The 18337-nt window shown below is 46.5% G+C and overlaps 2 protein-coding genes across 12 annotated transcripts in view; one reads left to right on the forward strand and one right to left on the reverse strand.

Moving 5' to 3' along the window:
• Positions 1 to 2931, forward strand: part of LOC121453618 (ubiquilin-1) — a 39747-nt gene extending 36816 nt beyond the window's left edge. For both annotated transcript variants that reach the window (XM_041660501.1, XM_041660502.1), the window contains 3 exons: positions 486 to 601; positions 814 to 982; positions 2422 to 2931. In XM_041660501.1, coding sequence (XP_041516435.1) covers positions 486 to 601; positions 814 to 982; positions 2422 to 2574 — 438 coding nt within the window. In that variant the 3' untranslated portion in view covers positions 2575 to 2931. The remainder of the gene's footprint in view (positions 1 to 485; positions 602 to 813; positions 983 to 2421) is intronic.
• LOC121453620 (probable gluconokinase) lies at positions 517 to 17496 on the reverse strand. Of its 10 annotated transcripts, none has more exons than XM_041660507.1 (7): positions 17407 to 17471; positions 17101 to 17291; positions 13550 to 13580; positions 13029 to 13115; positions 11812 to 11855; positions 11070 to 11436; positions 517 to 646 (listed from the first exon to the last, which is right to left on the reverse strand). In XM_041660507.1, the coding sequence occupies exons 2-6, from the start codon at positions 17253 to 17255 to the stop codon at positions 11088 to 11090; spliced, it is 666 nt and encodes a 221-aa protein (XP_041516441.1). In that variant the 5' UTR covers positions 17256 to 17291; positions 17407 to 17471; the 3' UTR covers positions 517 to 646; positions 11070 to 11087. The 10 variants fall into 10 exon arrangements, with proteins under 10 accessions (XP_041516441.1, XP_041516440.1, XP_041516438.1 ...); XM_041660506.1 differs by lacking the exon at positions 517 to 646 and adding an exon at positions 10028 to 10644; XM_041660504.1 differs by lacking the exon at positions 517 to 646 and having other exon boundaries at positions 10028 to 11436.
• Positions 17497 to 18337: the final 841 nt, after the last annotated feature.

Below are 18337 nucleotides of genomic sequence, written 5' to 3' on the forward strand. Positions count from 1 at the left end.
TCTGAAAGTGAGGAAGCTATACTCAGGACACTGTTGGTTCAACTTTGGAGCAATTGTCTGAGGTGGCAGACTGGCAGCATTGTTAGATTAGTAGCAGACAGCGTGTGGTCAGAAGATGCACACAGCTTCCACCATATTGCCGCCATCCAATACATTGTACATTTGGAGTTGCTAAGAAATAGTTATTTTTCCTTTTTTTTTTCTTTTTTTCTGTTGGAGAAGGGGGAAATGTGACTTCTTGGATTGCTCTTAATTGTCTTCATTCTGAAAAATGTCCTTTATGGTAGGCTTGCAACTGAGTCAAGTAATGACCTATGTGTGGAATTTGCTGTCAAAAGAGGAGAGTTTGTGTGTATTTTGGGAAGAAATATACAGCTATCTGGGAGTAAGGTTTTAGGTTTTCTTCAAAAATATAGCCAAGTTGGAAAAATGTACCTACCTTGCTTTTAATGCTTTGGTAACCACTGCTTTTCCTTCTTCCTTAGATGCAGAACCCTGACACACTGTCAGCGATGTCAAACCCTAGAGCCATGCAGGCATTGTTGCAGATCCAGCAGGGCTTGCAGACATTGGCAACAGAAGCCCCCGGCCTCATCCCAGGGTAGGCTTATTTGGGAGAGATTCGAAAGCACAGGATGGTTCATTTCTGTGAGAATTAGAGAATTAATATCATTTGGCATTTTATTTTGGCTGTTGAGTTATTTCTTAGTCAGTTTTCAAAGTTATATATCTGCTTACTTTTAAGAAAATAACTTAGCCAGTATCATGTTCAGATGTAACTGACTCCACCCCCTTTGTGTGTGCCCTCCCTAGGTTTGCTCCTAGCTTGGGGGCAGCAGGCAATTCTGGAGGCTCATCAGGAAACAATGCACCTAGCTCTGCACCTAATGAAAACACGAGCCCCACAGGGGGCGCCACCGAGCCAGGCCACCAGCAGTTCATCCAGCAAATGCTGCAAGCTCTTGCTGGGGTGAATCCTCAGGTGACAATGCTTTTCTTTACAGATTCTGCATGCCTAGCCTAAGTATAGAATTTTCCAAAAAGGCAAAAAGAAAGCAGCAGCCATTTAGTGTTCAGATAATGAAAAGTACTATTCAAGGATGTTACATCTAAAGACATGCATTACAGAAATTGTTACTTTTGCTGCTATATCAGACACCAAAGAAAAGAATGCTTCAATCTAATGCCATAGTATTTAGAAATAGCCTTATAAAATGTAAGTTTTGAAGTACTTTCCTCAAAGTCATTTGAAATAGGTTTTATAAAGATTTATCAGAGAAAACGTAAAAATATTGTCAGTATTTCAGAACAACTGTATCTAGGCTTCCTATTCTAGCCTGTCCCCTCCCCCAGCACTTCCTGTAGTGACTTAATGTGTGTGGACTCCTTAGTCTTGCATCTATGAACATGTATTGTCTTTACTAAGAATTTACCAGTAAGGGGGCCTGAAGAAATGATTTGCTCAGTGGTTAAGAGCACTGGCTGTTCTTCCAGAGGACCCACATCCAATCCCCAGCACCCACATGGTGGGTCACAGCACCTGTAACTTTAGTCTCAGGGCTCTTCTAACATCTGTGAGCATCAGGCATGCACATGGTGCACTATAACACATGATTACAACCAGGCACATTCAGTGTCAGTGCAGAGAAGAAAGCATCAGCTGTCTGGGCATGGGCTTTAAGAAGAGTTCCTGCTTGTTTACAAGCCTCTACAGTGGTGGGATTTATTAAGCCAGGGAATTTATTAAGCCAGTTTTACTCTTTGTGGGAGATGGGGAGAAAGAGAGCCTAGGGAATCAAATCCAAGACCCAAGCACTCACCTCCAGTCTCTAAGTTTTTTGGGTTTTTTTTTTTTTGGTGGGGGGGTTGGTTTTTCGAGATAGGGTTTCTCTGTGGCTTTGGAGCCTGTCCTGGAACTAGCTCTGTAGACCAGGCTGGTCTCAAACTCACAGAGATCCGCCTGCCTCTGCCTCCCGAGTGCTGGGATTAAAGGCATGCGCCACCATCGCCCGGTCTAAGTTTTTTTTTTAAAGGCAGAATTATATAGTCTATTTGTCATGATAAAACGCTAAACAACTTTTAAATATGATGGATATTTAAAATTATAGCTAAATTATTTAAATCATATTTTGCTCATTTGAAGTAAATATGCACATATATATGTAAGGATAAATTATAGACTAGCACTTAAAAATGTCCACTTTCTAAATAATTGTAGGTGGTCTTGTATATTTTAGTTAAGTAAGTTCATTCTCTTTAATAACCAGATATGTGTATGTATCTCAGGGCACAGGTAACAATTTAAAGAGAGCTCGACAGACCAACATTCGTTGTTTAAAAAGCAGTTGATGTGTTTGAGCAGTGGTTGGGTTAGCATAGACTGCCTCTCCTTAGAGTGTGCTTCTCTGCTCTCTTCAACAGCTGCAGAGTCCAGAAGTCAGATTCCAGCAACAACTGGAACAGCTCAGTGCCATGGGATTTTTGAACCGTGAAGCAAACTTGCAAGCACTGATAGCAACAGGGGGCGATATCAATGCAGCCATTGAAAGGTTACTGGGCTCCCAGCCATCATAGCAGCATTTCTGTATCCTGAAAAAAATGTAATTTATTTTTGATAACGGCTCTTAAATCTTTAAAATAACCTGCTTTTCATTGGAATTCTGTGCTGTTATAAAGGAAACCAATAGGACGCATCTGAGGTGGAGTGCGGTAGGATATGCGGGTGTCTGTATCTTTGGAACAGTGGGAATCAATGTTTTCAGTTAAGGCTGCTGCATGCATCAAACACTTGGCATTCATTGTAATTTTTTAAAATATCACCTTTTCTAATTGGGTGAACAAATTTTTGTCCTGCATCTGTCCAACTAACTTGCTTTTTAAACATAACCCCATGGTAGTAATTTATGTAGAATAAAGGCATTACAAAGCAGATCATTGCGCTCCATGATTTGTGGTACAGTATTGCTAATTGTGACTTTGGCGTGTACTTTTGCTAACAACGCTGTAAGGTTTATATTACTGACAGTTTGCTTATGTGTGTGCAGTACAAACTAGTGCACATTTATAGGTCGTCTAAGCAAAATCCCTGTAACCAGAAACGTAAAATAAGGGTTCTCAATTGTGTAGACTCTTACAGCATCTTTGATAAACATCTCTCAGCAGAAGTGCCATTTAGTCAGGTGTGTGGACAATAAAGAAAACTGATTCTGGTTATCATTATAGGGACATTTAATTGTACAGACAATATAATGTAACAATATTTCAACGTTAACATAATGGCTGTAAATTACCTTTATTTTGTTCAGACTGAAGGAGCACTGTAACATACTCCAGTGCATTTGCCGGGGCTTCTGCCCCCCGTGCGTGTCTAAGCAGCACTGTGTTTGATTGAAATGCTGCTTTCACTGAAAGTGCTGATGTCTCCGTTTTAGTTGCCATATAGAAGTAGAGCTATCTTTTGGGTTTATCAGCTTTCTCATTCATAGGCAGTACCTGGATTTAAAATGATTAGTGAGCCACTTGTTTCTGAAGTGTTTGCCTAGTTCTATTATGAAATAGTTGAATGTCGTGCTGTTCAGGGCCTCAGAGAAGGGGGTGGGGGAGGGGTGAGACAGAATCTATTCTGGATTGGGCCAGTCTGAACTAAGTAATACTGGCAACCAAGATTCTGTGAAGATTCTATGCATATAGTAGTGTCAGTCTGGTGGAAAACAAAGAGCCGTTTTAACAATTTTGAGTAAGTTTGGCTATCCTATAGCCTCTTTCTTCCTCCCCAAAGAAATTCTGTTTGCCTAACTCTCACACTGTTGAGGTGATACATTCCTTCGGGACCAATTAAAATACAGCTTTAGGGTCAGTGATATATGCGGCTGGCTCTGGTTCAGTATTCTCTTAGGTCATTGTATTCTCTTGTACAGTTATCCAAAATTATAATGTTGAAATAATCTCAGATGAGTTCAGACGAATAAAATCAAGGGAAAGAGAAGATGAATTTCATAACTTGTTTAAGTTGCTTGCTATTAAAAGGTTGGGAGACCAGGTTGCCCCAGACTGCTCACTGTTGTTACACTTTCCCCAAGCAGAAAGCATGTGCAGAGGGCAGGGTGGAGGCGGGGCTGGAGGAGGCTGGCAAGGATAGTGTTCGTGTCTCTGCTCTCTGCCTTATGCCTCGGTCTGTTTGGTTTAAAGACTTCTGTACTGGTGAATGGCACCACACGAGGGGCAGTGTCATGCCAGCTTGATTTATTAATCACAAAATAACAATAAATTTCCAGCTTTTACACTGGTTTGTCTTGCCTCTTTTGTAGAAAGATGTCTTTGTTTTTTCTCAACACATCTTAATAAAAAGCCTATTTGGCGTGATTTATCCTGAATTTTATGAAAAGTTGGGTATTTCTTAGGAGGGTCTTACTCTGTAGACCGGCTGTTCGGAAATTCAGTATGTATGTGTCCCCAGACTGAGTGAACCTGGTCCTCCTCCTGAATAAGGCTCCCGAGTACTATAATAGCATGGGCCACCCTGTCCTGCAAGAACAGTGTTGGACAGTGAGCCAACCAGCAGGTTAGATGCTTTCAGTGTGAGCAGAGGAGAAGTGAGTGCAGGCAGAGGTTGTTCTTACACCAAGTTCTGTAGAACAGTTTCAGTAAAGAGTAGAGGGGGGGAAAATTGATAGCAAATAGTCAGGCAGGTGATGGCTGGTCTGTCTGTGTTCAGGATTTCTAATCTCAAGCCAGGTGGGGTTGTGCATGTCTGTAATGGGGAGATGCAAAGTTTGAGGCCTGTCTGGATATACAGTGAGATCCTGTGTATGAAAAGACTAAAGAGGAAAAAAATACTCTTGGATTTCAAGTTTGGTTTAACCATAGTAATGAAAGGGATTATTATTATCTAGGGCCTTACCGTGTACCTCTGGCTATCCTAAACTCACAGTGATCACCAGCCTATGGGGATAGATTGACGTCGTTACAGGGTGATGGGACAAGATAGCAGAAACATCCCAGAACACAGTTCATCTGTCTGCGTTTTGTGTTATAAGGGTGCCAAGAACTGACCCTGCTCCTGAAGTCCACGGGTAATGTGTGTGGGAGTGTTCACTACAGCAGCCGACGTCACATTGTGTTGAAATCATCTGTCGGAAATGCTCTGAGCCAGAAGTTTCCGTTGTTTTGGGTTTTAGAGTAGATGTGCTACTGAGATACCTAAGGAGTGTGCCCCAAGACTAGATAGAAAATCCATTGTTTTATGTACACCTTATACACGGTATTTTAAATCACTTTGTGGATGGAACAGTTTGTATCCACTGGCTCACCAGAAAACAAGTGTGTCACTATCTCTCCTCCCTATATGGACAGTCTGGCTGTTTGACATCACCATAACTGGCTGAATATATATGCCACCAATGAACAGCCATTTCCTTACACCCAGTCACACATAATTTGTGGAAATGTGACAGACACAGCAATACAGTGGGAGAAAACCACACCCCCAGGCCAGAATCCCCAGATCAACAGCAAACTCTCTGCTTTCAGCTGCAGTACTGCTTCTGATTAAACGCTTAAAGTTCCTTGTATTGTTATTCAGGTGAGAAACCTCAAAGGCAGCCCAGGAACTGGGAAGTGGGTCTCCTGGAGATGTGTGGGAATGTATGACTGACTGGTGTTTTCAAATGTTTCTTCCAGAGTGCTCTGCCACATTAACAACTTTTTTTCCTTTTTTTGGGGCGGGGGTGGTATCCCAGAAGTCTCTGTTTGATACCTAACTTGACTTCTGGGATGAATGCACACAGCCTAGCCCTTCAGTCAGCCCATCATGTGGTTGCGGGTGCTGTCTAGAGGCAGTTTTGCTGTGTTGTGCACATTGTCTTCATCACAGTTAGAGCCATTTTTTACCGCAGCCTGCGTGAATGAAAGGAATGAACACCTGGAGTCTCACTTGTTGCTATTGTCTAAAACAGCCTCAGTATTCACATTTTCCGTGAATCCATTGTAGATGTTTTGCCACACATCTTTAAAACATTAATGCCATTTCTATTTTAAAGTGTCTACAGTCGGCCTTTGAGTATTCAGAGTTCCTTTCAGTTTGGAGTTGTGATCAGTCATTGGCTGTTTCACAAGCAGCATACTGCCGAGCAGCCTGTGTTCACAAACACTGATGGGTCCACTCTCTCAGGACTTCATCAGAATGCTTCACTTTTAGCCTTACGCCTTGTTTTTCTTTGTGACTTTTAGTTCACTTTTAAAGGGAGAGAGACCACGCCCCAATGGGCTGGTATCTCAGCAGCTATTGGCTGGAGGAGTGGAAGGACCTCCTGCATGTCCCCCCCCCCCCCCCACACACACACCGGTTGTCCTTGATCTCAGTCTCGGGAATGATCCTAGAACTAGCCAGTCCCAGGGCCGTGGCCTCTCAACCTGAGTGCCACTTGCTAACACTCCTCTACTTCCACCCTGTTTTCTCTGGACCCTTGGTTTGCTGTCATGATTGGCAGATACAGGCTGAGGAGATGGCTTGGTTGCTCAGGTGGCTGCCGCACAAGCACGAGGACCTGAGTTCAGGTCTGTGATTCCAGGCCTGGGAGTGTGGAGACTGTCAGACTAGCCTTTAGCCTTATCAGTGAATTCCAGGTTCAGAACTGTCACAACAAGCAAGCAAAGGAAGCTGTGACCAGGGAAAGAAATAGGACATTTGTGTCGGTCTCTTCACACAAGCTTACAGATACACATTCCCACGCTGACAAGCATGTTCACCACACATAAACACATGGGGGTGGGGGGAGTCCAACCCTCTAACTCATTAATATGCACTCTTGACGGGACACGAGAATGACACCACTCCCAAGATAGTTAAGTGTCTGCTCAGACGTTCCCTTACGCCTTGCACGAGAATGCCACTCCCAGGGATCTTGGGGACTCCCTGCCATTCGGTTGCCATGGAGACAGCCACAAAGGCATAGAAAGTGGGAGGGCCAGATGTAGACACGGTGAGAGGCTGGAACACAGTGCTCAACCACTTCTGTCAGTAGAAGACAGACTTGCATTTTACTGCTATAGTTGAGGGACAGAGATCAAAGAACATCTGACTGAGTAATTACTCGGTGAGTCCAGGCTCCTCCAGGACACCGGTACTTAGCCTGTGGGGCGAGACCTTTGGGAGTCAACCACTTTCGCAGGTGGTCCTGCAGCCTGAGTGGGCCAGCAGCGTCTCCCCAGGGTTTCTGCTGCACATCCTCGGTCAGCACCAACACTGTGTGGAGCAGCTGACAGGTCTTCCTCCAGATTCCCGTCTGGACTTCCCTCACTGGTGGGTCAGGACCTTTTCTTCCTCTAAGTCGTTCTTTTTTTTTATTATTTATTTATCATTTATTTATTATTATACAGTGTTCTGCCTGTATGTTTGCACGCCACAAGATGGTATTGGATCTCTTTGTAGACGGTTGTGAACCACCATGTGGTTGCTGTGAATTGAACTAATAACCTCTCAGGATGGTGGCTGACTGTATCTCACTCTGACATATAAGGGGGGACGAGTCTCCAAAGGTTCCCTGCTAGTCAGGTTTAAGGCCTATCAGAAGTGTGGTCTTTTCTGGGTAGGGCAGTTCCAGCTTGGACAGCCAGAATAAAGCTAGGCAGGAGAAGGTGGAGTCAGGCAGACATGATGTAGCTGCTTATGCCTCCCCTCCCCCCAGCACCTTTCCAGTAAACCACAGCCTCATTGCAATACACAGATAGCTTAATTTGCCAGGCAGTGGTGGTGCACGCCTTTGGGAGGTATAAGCAGGCGGAGTTCAATGCCAGCCTGGTCTACAAGAGCTAATTCTAGAACAGGCACCAAAACTACACTGAGAAACCCCTGCCCAGTTTGTTTGTTGTTCTATTTTGAGACAAGGTCTCACTGTAGCTCTGGCTAGCCTGGAACTGAGTAAGTAGGCAAGACTGGCCTTGAACTAACAAGAGATTCAGCTGCCCCTGGTCTGCTGAGATTAAAGGTGAGCATCACCATGCCTGGCCTCATTGGACCATGTTCTGACACCAGGGAGGACATGTCCCAAATAACTTGGCAAAGAGGCAGAGCAGAAAGGCCACAGGAGTGCCAAGTTCGGTTGCTCTCCTTGCTGCTGTGACCAAGCACCTGGCACCTTGGGGAAATCAGGGTAGGCTCACGTGGCTTCACAGTTGGTGGGCGAGGGCAGCATGGCGGCTTGAGCCTGTAGTGACTGGTGACTTGCATTCAGTCAGAAAGCATGGAGTGGAGTCTGCTGCTCAACGCAAGCGCTTTATATTTAGAGTGGGACCCAAGTCCATGGGCTGGAGAGCCCACGTTGGGGTGGGGAGCCCCCAGGTGCTGCACTATCCACAGTGAGTGTATATGTCCACTCCACCTGGAGAACCCGTTTCTGCAAAGCTGCGGGAACATCTGTCCTTGGGATAAGTCAGTTCTGTAAAAATCTTATGAAATCATGGCATTTCTCCCTTCTGTAGTATCCCAGAAGTGTATCAGTGGATAAACCTGATTTTTCCTGTAGGGCAACCGGATCCCTCCCCCCACACCATGAAGCCATGGCGTGAAAAGGATCCAGTCCTTGTTCTCACAGCCAAAATCTACATAAAAATAATCCGCTATGAGCTTTCTTTATTGACAGCACTCACTGAAGAGAGGAGACTCAGAAGCTGTAATCTCCTGGTCTGCTCTGACTTAACATTCTGTATTACCCATTACTTTGGTTTCAACTAACAGGACCATAGCCCAGGAGATTAACTATACAGGAAAAAGGCCTGAGTCGAAAAGGAAAATTCTCACCTGGGCACCCTGCTGGAGTTAAGCAGGGCCCCCAGAAGATATTCCTTTAAAGTCAACCAGCTAGGTGCTGATGCAAATCAAGCCCACAGGCCAGTAGCTACCAGGGGAGCTTCACAACCACACCCCTGCTGAGACATAAGGTGCCTGCTTGCCAGATCCACCAGTCTCATGACCATGAAAATGCATGCTTGATACTATTTTTTTTTTTTTGGTTTTTCGAGGGTTTCTTTTTTTAAATGTTTTTTTTCTTTTTTTTTAAATATTTATTTATTTATTATGTATACAATATTCTGTCTGTGTGTATGCCTGCAGGCCAGAAGAGGGCACCAGACCCCATTACAGATGGTTGTGAGCCACCATGTGGTTGCCGGGAATTGAACTCAGGACCTTTGGTAGAGCAGGCAATGCTCTTAACCTCTGAGCCATCTCTCCAGCCCCTTCGAGACAGGGTTTCTCTGTAGCTTTGGTGCCCGTCCCAGAACTAGCTCTTATAGAACAGGCTGGCCTCGAACTCCCAAAGATCCGCCTGTCTCTGCCTCCGGAGTGCTGAGATTAAAGGCGTGTGCCACCACCGCCCGGCTGCTTGATACTATTGTTACCACCTATGGGACTGTTAATGTGTCTGTCTGCCTATGTAAACTGAAAGCTTTGTGGATCACTCCTTACTCTTACTTTTTTTATACCTTATACCCCTACGCTGCTTCTTTTCCCTTCCCCTTATCCCTTACATCTTGCCCTTATGCCCTTATTCTCATCTTCCCCCAAGGAATAAAGAAACTTTCAGGAAAAAAAAAAAAAACTTTCAGGAAAAACATGCCTAAGTCAGTTTGTTTTACCCCTCGGGTCCATTTTCCAAGCCCAGTCTTCGCTTGTCATAGAAGTTCTATTCTGAACCCTGAGAGAGGTCAGGACCTAGTAGCTCTGATAGGATAGGTCCTCCCCATCCTCTCGACTGAAAAGATCCCTCGTGGGTATGGTTGCACACACCTTTACTCTCAACTCTCTGGGTTTGAGGTCAGCCTGGTCGATGTAGGGGGCTCCAAGATAGCCAGGACTACATAGACACTGACTCAAAAAATAAACAGTTAAAGAAAATGGGGGGGCTGGAGAGATGGCTCAGAGGTTAAGGGCATTGCCTGCTCTACCAAAGGTCTTGAGTTAAATTCCCAGCAACCACATGGTGGCTCACAACCATCTGTAATGAGATCTGGTGCCCTCTTCTGGCCTACAGGCATACACAGACAGAATATTGTATACATAATAAATATTGAAGAAAAAAAAAAGAAGAAAATGGGGTATGCCAGGCGGTTGTGTGTGCGCCTTTAATTTCAGCACTCAGGAGGCAGGCAGATTTCTGTGAGTTCTAGACCAGCCTGGTGTACGTGTCTTACACAGCTTTAAAAAAAAAAAAAGCTTTAAGTGTGATGTACGTACATAATGGAATTCTATATAGTTGTAAAAAGGCCCAATTCTCTCCCAAGCAGGACCTGAACTTAAAGTTTTATATACATATATGATGTGTATACCAAGCAGGCAGGAAGAGATCTTAAGAAAGACTGAGAAACCATGAATGCAGGAAGGTGGTCACCTGGGCAAAGGTGCCCTTGTCACCTGCCAGGGAGGAACAGGGGACAAGGGCAGGGGAAGGCTGTGAAGGGGGATGAATTAAAGCAAAGCATAATGGCAGATTATAGAACATAATGACATATGTATGAAGATGAAGCCGGTTATGGTAATGCACGCCTTTAATCCCAGCACTGGGGAGGCAGAAGCAAGCGGATCTCTGGGCTTCAGGATGCTCTGCAGAGTGAATTCCAGGACAGCTAGAGCTGTTACACAGCGACACCCTGTTTGAAAACCAATGGCAGTATGGTGTGAAATGCCTGCAGTCAGTGGCTGCTTTGATTCAGGTTTCTATTGCTGAAACCAATTCCAGCTGGCCTCCAGGGTAGCATATTTCATCCATTTGTGCAGGCACAAGCACAAGGCATTGTTCTTTCAAACGGGAGTGGTTTCTAGCATTGATTGCACAATTTCCACTGACCATCTGGTTCCATTATACACGATTTAAGTTTAAGCTTAAGTTTTACCATCCTTTCCCCTCCTCCTGGCACACCTGCAGGACACCTGCGGGACACCTGGAGGGCACCTGCGGGACAACTGCACACTGAGTCCATACAGGCAAACGGTGCTCTCCACATACCGCAGTTTGCTCTCAATTAGGAACTTAGAATACACTGGCGAGGAGGACCTTGAACTAGAGTGCGCTTACCCCGCAGGTGTGGAATGATTACTTCATTGGCAGAGCTTCCAGAACGGCATCGGCGATCTCTGAGAGACTTTGGTCCACGCTGACCTGGATGAAGTGTTCAGGAGCTGATGGAGGCTCCAGAATACTGAACTGGGACTGCAGTAACTCGGGCGGCATAAAATGTCCTTTTCGTTGGGACAGGCGTCTGGAAATGATCTCAAACGAGCCGCTGAGATAGACCACCAAGAGCTGTTGGCCGGCCAGCCTTTCCTCTGCGGACCCGTCGCTTTTCAGGGGCCCATCACTTCTTCCCTGTATCAAGATGTCTCTGTACTTTCTCTTCAGGGCTGAACAGGCTAGAACGACATGCTGTCCCAAGGCCACCTCTCTGTTTCCAAAATATAAGGAACAAGATGCACCCCACACCCAGAGAGAAAAAAAGAGATGAGGGCTGCAGAAATTGACTTTGTGTCAATTCTAAGTGGCGGAGTAGCCTCTGCCAATGCAAAGTGTTACTTGGAAATGGAGCCCTGAGTGCGCTCAGCCTTAGGTGGAGGTTTCACCAGTGATCTGAATGATCTTGGGTTCCAGGCATCCTCAGTTCCTTGTTAAATGGCCCCTTCTGAGCTGTTCGGAGGGCAGAGCTGACTGAGGACCTGGTTTACCCACGTCTTTGGCTCTACCTTGATGGGTGCAGCCAGTTGTAATTTCAGAAGTGATGTTTTAACTCACTGGATTATACCGGGGCCAGATGATTTCTTACCTTACTAATATGTCGTGCAAGCTGCAGAGCCATGGAATCCTGTCCTGAAATTAGAACAAGAATTAGAAGCTTTCCCAGGTAAGAAACAATAGAACCATAGTTGCAAATGTTAGTTCCAGAGAGATCTTAGTGGTTGTGGGAACTGGGCATGGCCAGGCTGAGGGCCATGCCCAAGGCCCTATACCCACAAAAACCATTCCTTGGCTCTGGTGTCAATGGCTCTTTCATAGTAGTGTAAGTCCCCTTAAGGTACATCCTTTAAACCTCCCACAGCCTCCCCGCTGTGTGACTGTCTCCCCTGGCTGTGATGGTCACACACCTCTTACCATAGCTAATATATCCTCCCGGTAAACCTGATCAGAACCTGCAGCTAGGTGCGGCTGCAGCTTTCTTCCCCAGCCCTTGCTTGAATTGACCACCCCAACAGGGTTTCTCTGTAGCCTGGCTCTGTAGAGCAGGCTGGCCTTGAACTCAGAGATCCTGCCTCTGCCTCTGAAGTGCTGGGGTTAAAGGTGTGTGCCACCACTGCCCCACTGAGTTAACTTCTTAATGTACCACTTGAACTTGGTCTTTCAAATTGTCTCTTGTAGTGCCTTGGTTAGCCAGGGTTTCCTACCACATTCAAGCACTGATGGGAATGGACAAGATGATGGTATTATTAAGCTTTTTTAAAATATTTTTTTGTTTATTTAACTTTATTTTATGTGCATTGGTATGAAGGTATCAGATCCCCTGCAACTGGATCTTCAGACAGTTGTAAGCTGCCATGTGGGTGCTGGGAATTGAACCCGGGTCCTCTGGAAGAGAAGTCAGTGCTCTTAACCACTGAGCCATCTCTCCAGCCCCTTATTGGGCTTTTTAATTTTAACTTTTGGATATATTTCTTTAAGTATGATTTTGTTTTATGTGAGTATTTTGCCTGTGTGTATATAAGCGTGCTCAGGGCATGCAGTGCCCACAGGAGCTAGAAGAGGGCAGGGGAATCCCCTGGAACTGGAGTTACCTACAGGCAGCTGTGAGCTGCCATGTGGGTGCTGAAACGGAGCCCACTTGGGGATTAGAGATTAAAATCCTGCAACAAACTGTGGCTGGCTGTGCACGAGATAGGGCAGAAGGTAGCTCATTCCTGGGGCTGAGTCCATGGGAAAGTCCAGGCTCCGGGCTAATAAAGAAGGAGGCATGATACAGAGATCCTGGACGCCCATAGCCAACGTTACCTGGTCGCTCAGCGGTACCCCTCTCCCCATCTTCATCCGATTCTCTTCAGAGTGGTAATCATCGGCATCATAGAATTTCCATCCCAGCTTTAGGAAGGAAGGAAAAAGTATATATAGCATCAGCAAGGCCCATGGGACAGTCACCAGGAGCGTACTGACAGGGAGGTATAGAAATCACTGGTCTGGGGGCTGGAGAGATGGCTTAGAGGTTACAAGCACTGGCTGCTCTTCCAGAGGTCCTGAGTTCAATTCCCAGCAACCACATGGTGGCTCGCAACCATCTGTAGTGAGATTGGATGCCCTCTTCTGGTGTGCAGGTGTACATGCAGATAGAGCACCCATATACATAAAATTAAATAAATCTTGAAGGAAGGAGGGAAGAAGAACCACTGGTCTGAGGCTGCCCCTCTCACTTACCATTATCAAGAAGAAACCTGGATTGCCATGCAAAGGCATCAAACCATAGGTCATAAGAAAGGGAGGAAGCAGTGGACAAGAGCACAATGGATGAGAGACGTTACCTTGGAGGCCAGCAGTGTGCCCACGGTAGATCTGTGGAAAGAACAGAGATGTCTCCATTTCTGCCCTGTAGTAGGAGGCTGCTTGTTTGTTCCTGGCTGCTCAGCCCCGAAATAACCACGTAGAAACTATTATTTGCAATACTGTTTGGCCAATAGCTTAAGCGTATTTCTGGCTAACTCTTAAATTTTAAATGGACCCATCTCCATTAATCTATGTGTGTCCACGTGGCTATGGCTAACCAGCAAGATTCTGTCCAGAGTCTGTCTCTGGCGGAGCTACGTGGTTTCTCCTGACTCTGCCTTCTTTCTTCTAGTTTTCAGTATAGTTCTCCCTGCCTAGTCCTACTCTGCCTATCAACAGGCCAAGGCAGTTTTTTAATTTATTTATTTAAAAAAAAATACTATTTTGTTTTGTGTTGGCCAACTACTCGGGGTCTGTCCTGAAGTGTATTTGATACACCGAGTGAGCGGGGAGTCTAATAAAATTTAATCTCCTGCAGAACTGTGTAACGTTTGGGGGCCTATAAATGCATCAAAGTGGGCTGGAGAGATGGCTCAGTGGTTAAGAGAATTGCCTGCTCTTCCAAAGGTCCTGAGTTCAATTCCCGGCAACCACATGGTGGCTCACAACCATCTGTAATGAGGTCTGGTGCCCTCTTCTGGCCTGCAGACACACACAGACAGAATATTGTATGCATAATAAATAAATAAAGATTTAAAAAATAAAAATAAATGCATCAAAGCATTGCTAGTTTACTAGATACACAGAAGGGGCCGGAGAGGTGGCTCATCAGTTAGAGCACTGGCCGCTCTTCCAGCGGCCCTGGGTTCGGTTCCCACCTCCACATGGCAGTTCATAACCATCTTCAACTCCAGTTGCAGGGGATCTGGTGCCCTCTTCTGGCTCCCTCGTACACTGCACCCAAGTGGTACTCATACAGGCAGGCAAAAATAATAATAAAACAACAATCCATACACATAAAGGACAGACCTAAAAGACAAGGTCAGGAACTCAAGAATGGTCAAGGCCAATGGTTAAGATAGGGTGTCCCACATAGCATGTGAGGGAGAGATGGGGCCCCAGTCCTCTTTCTGTCATTAAATGATTATCCCCATAGCTAACTGGGTTTCTCAAGTCCTCAGTTTGTGCAGGGGAACGGAACCACACAAGGTGTCTATTCGCCTCTAGTTTCTTCGGCCAATTAAAAGAAATTTATTTTATGCATAGGAGTATTTTGTTTTCATGTAAGTTAGTGTGTTGTGGTGATACTGTGTTTCCATTTAAGTTAGTGCACTGTGGTGATATTGTGTTTTCATGTAAGTTAGTATGCTGTGGTGATATTGTGTTTCCATTTAAGTTAGTGCACCATGGTGATATTGTTTGTGCTTTAACAAATAAAGCCCGCCTGAGGATCAGAGTGTGGAGCTAGCCACACTAGTTAGCCACAGAGGGCAGGCAATAGTGGCACACTCCTTTAATCCCAGCACTCCAGAGACAGAGGCAGAAGGATCTCTATGAGTTCAAGGTTGGGCTACAATGAGATTGAAGTAGTCTAAAAGAGAAACAGAACCAAGTGGTGGTGGCTCACACCTTTAATCTCAGCACTAAGGAGGTGGAGACAGGAAGGGATATGGCTGGGCAGAGAGAGGAATAGAAGGCAGGAGCTCAGGATCCAGTCTGAGGACTTGTAGAGACAGGACATCCCATTTGGTCTGAAGATTTAGAAGAGGTAAGAACTAATGGCTGGCTGTTCTGCTTCTCTGATCTTTCAGCCTTCACCCCCTAATATCTGACCCCAGGTTTTTACCATTAAGACCATTTAGATTCATGCTACAGTGTACCACATGTGTGCAGTGCCCATGGAGGTCAGAAGAGAGTCTGGAACTTGGTTACAGACCCTCATGAGCCACCATGTGAGTGCTAGGGTTTGAACCCAGGTCTTCTACAAGAGCAGCCAGTCCTCTTAAGCAAGCACCGAGCTACCTTTCCAGTCACAATTCAATTTTTATTGAATGTGTCACCTAGTAGTTCCCAAAAGACAAAGATGAGACCACTATGATGTACTGGGATTAAAGGTAAGTGCCACCACACCTGGCCAAACCAGAGTTCTGCACAGAAAAAAAGTTACTTACAATCAACCTAGATTAACTATGAATAAACATTAGCCACCAACTCTAGTCTAAAAGAAGAGCTAAGTTATGAAAGGAAAAATCCATCGTGTCTGCTCCATCCAGATCTAAACTAGAGGACCCGGATGCCCGTTCACGCACAAGGGACTATGGAGGACGGCAGGAACAAGGTGCAGCATGGGGCTCATAAGCAATGACTGGATTTAAGCTTACAACCCAACTTCAGTGTCCAGATGTCTCTCTCCCAGCAGGTTGGGCTAAAAGTCACTTTAGAAGACAGTTGGGGAGAGGGAAGGACTGAAGAAATCCAGATTTAAGTTTATTCTAGCAGAAGCTGAGATGGCTTTGCTACAATGTAAAATAAAGGAAAACAGCACCACCGCTAATGTCCTCAGGCTCATCCTTCCAGTCTCCATGACAAGGACAATCAGCGCTTATTATGGGATAGGTGCTGTTCTGGGCGTGAGAGAAAGGGTCTCTAAAGGGGAAGGGGAAATGAACAGAGAGAACGGGTTTCCCAATTATACAACAGCAGGGGTTTTCAGGCTCAGTGAGTTCTGTTTTGTGGCTGCTGGGACTGGATGCAGGGCTTGACCTGTGATCTCAGCACCTAGAAAACTGAGGCAGATCGCTGCTTTTGAAAGGCCAGCCTCGGTTGCATATCAAAAAATCCTAGCTCAAATTAAATACTGCTAAATAATTAATAAATTAGAACGCCTGCTGTGGGGATAAAAGTTTTGGAAGCCTAAAGCTACCTTCTGGGGCTGGAGAGATGTCTCGCTGGTTAAGAGCGCATCCTGCTCTTTCAGAGCGCTTGAGATCAGTTCCCAGGACCGACCTGGAGCCCAGCTGCAGAGGAGAAGATGCGTCTGCGGGCATCTGCACTCGTGTGTGTGCAGGTGCGGGCCCAAACACATACACGCAATAAAAATAAAATTTTCATTTTAAAGACCTACCTTACCTTACCGTTTGGAAAGTTCCTGATAGGACACTGTAACCCTTAAAAGACTCTGGTGTGGGGGCCCACAGAAGTGGGTCGCCCCACCTTGACTGAAGGTCAGAGGGCGCCCCAACGTGTGACTACGAACCTCTGGTTCACCAGTTAACATCTATTTTGTTGCCTGTAGTTGCGTGTTGCAGTTTGGTGTCTTTGGGTTATATCGGTGCAGTGCGGTGTCTATCAAACGAAATGCCTACTTCTGGCTTACTTCTAAGCTGGCTGCACCGGGCTGGGAAGAAACTGCATAGTTTGCAGAGTCCTGGGTACGTTCCATATGAACAGGAACACGATCAAGGAAGACGATACCTTGCAGGGTGATCTTCACTTTTCAATGTCTATTCAGAAAAATCCGGAAACTCACCCAGGAGGGGAACCATCTGCCCAACCAGATAGAGCTTTACAGACCCAGGACAAGGTTCACCTCTTGGTTTGGGACTTTGCACCCTCCCACTTTCTCGGCAAGATGCCTGAGGTCCAGGTTTGTAAGGCTGGAGCTAAAAGCTGTGGCGGACTGCGTCTTTCCCGTAACAACTTTCCGCTCTGTACTCCAGCAGCCTCCCTACGCCCGACCTTCATTCCTCGGCTTTCATCCGTGGTGACCCTGGGGAGCGGCTAGCGAGGCAGGAGAGCAGGGGACTTCAGCAGGGGCGGCAAAGGCAGGACTCCCAGGGCTCAGGGCGCCCAACCGCCTCCCAGTTCCCGCCCGCCTGCGGCCTCAGCGACCTACTTCCCGGAGCCGCTCACACCCATCACCAGCAGCACCGCGGGTGCCTCCATCTCCCAGTTCTTCAGTCCTCGGCACCCGCTTCCGGGACAGGTCCCGCCCGGCCCCTGACGTCACCGACCACGCCGCCGCTGGCTCCTGTGCCGACCGCTGGGTGGTGCGGCCAGAGGGCAGATGCTGGCATTTCCAGGTGCTGGTGCTCTGCAGCCAGAAGACCACCGGGGACGCGTGGACAGTGACAGAAACATTTTACTAACAAAGACAACAATGAAAGACAAGGACGTAGAGCCGGGGAGATCTCTTTCTCTCTCTCCCCTCTCTGCTTCCCCTCCTTCTCTGCCTCCCCCCCTCATTCCCTCCTTCCCGCTCTCTCCTATTTCACTCTCTGGCCGCAGGTCTCTTCTGTCCCCACTTTTCTGAAAGCCAGTTTCACTGGACCCCTTCCACCCGTGCAAACAGCGAATCTGCGTCAGTGGCTGTCTTGTGCGGGAAGTGACAGAACCCCAAATCTGCAGGGGAGGGTTCTCACTAAACCCAGCTGGGCCAATGCTCGGCGCACACTGGTGCCTCGCTGACTCTCCCAGAGGGAACCAGCCAGGCAGGTTCAGTAAAGACCCCCACCCAGGAGGCTGTCCTTCCCGGCTAGGGCTGTGTTAATGTCTAATAACTGGGAGGGAACCAGCCAGGCAGGTTCAGTAAAGACCCCCATCCAGGAGGCTGTCCTTCACGGCTAGGGCTGTGTTAATGTCTAATAACTGGGAGCTGCGGCTCTCAGTAATGTTGGCAATGAAATCAGGTGCGCGTGAGAGTTGGACGTGAGCTGCCGTCCATCCACGTGAACTTCTTCCTGAAAAAACAAGACTTTCAAACTCTCCCTTAGTCCACAAGCTTCACCCACAGCGACCGCCAGCCAGAGCCGCTCTAAGGACAACAG

The sequence above is a fragment of the Microtus oregoni genome, unplaced genomic scaffold, assembly GCF_018167655.1.
Source record: "Microtus oregoni isolate MIOR12 unplaced genomic scaffold, Mior012 000011F_ref0000422, whole genome shotgun sequence".
NCBI classification, from domain to species: Eukaryota; Metazoa; Chordata; class Mammalia; order Rodentia; family Cricetidae; genus Microtus; species Microtus oregoni.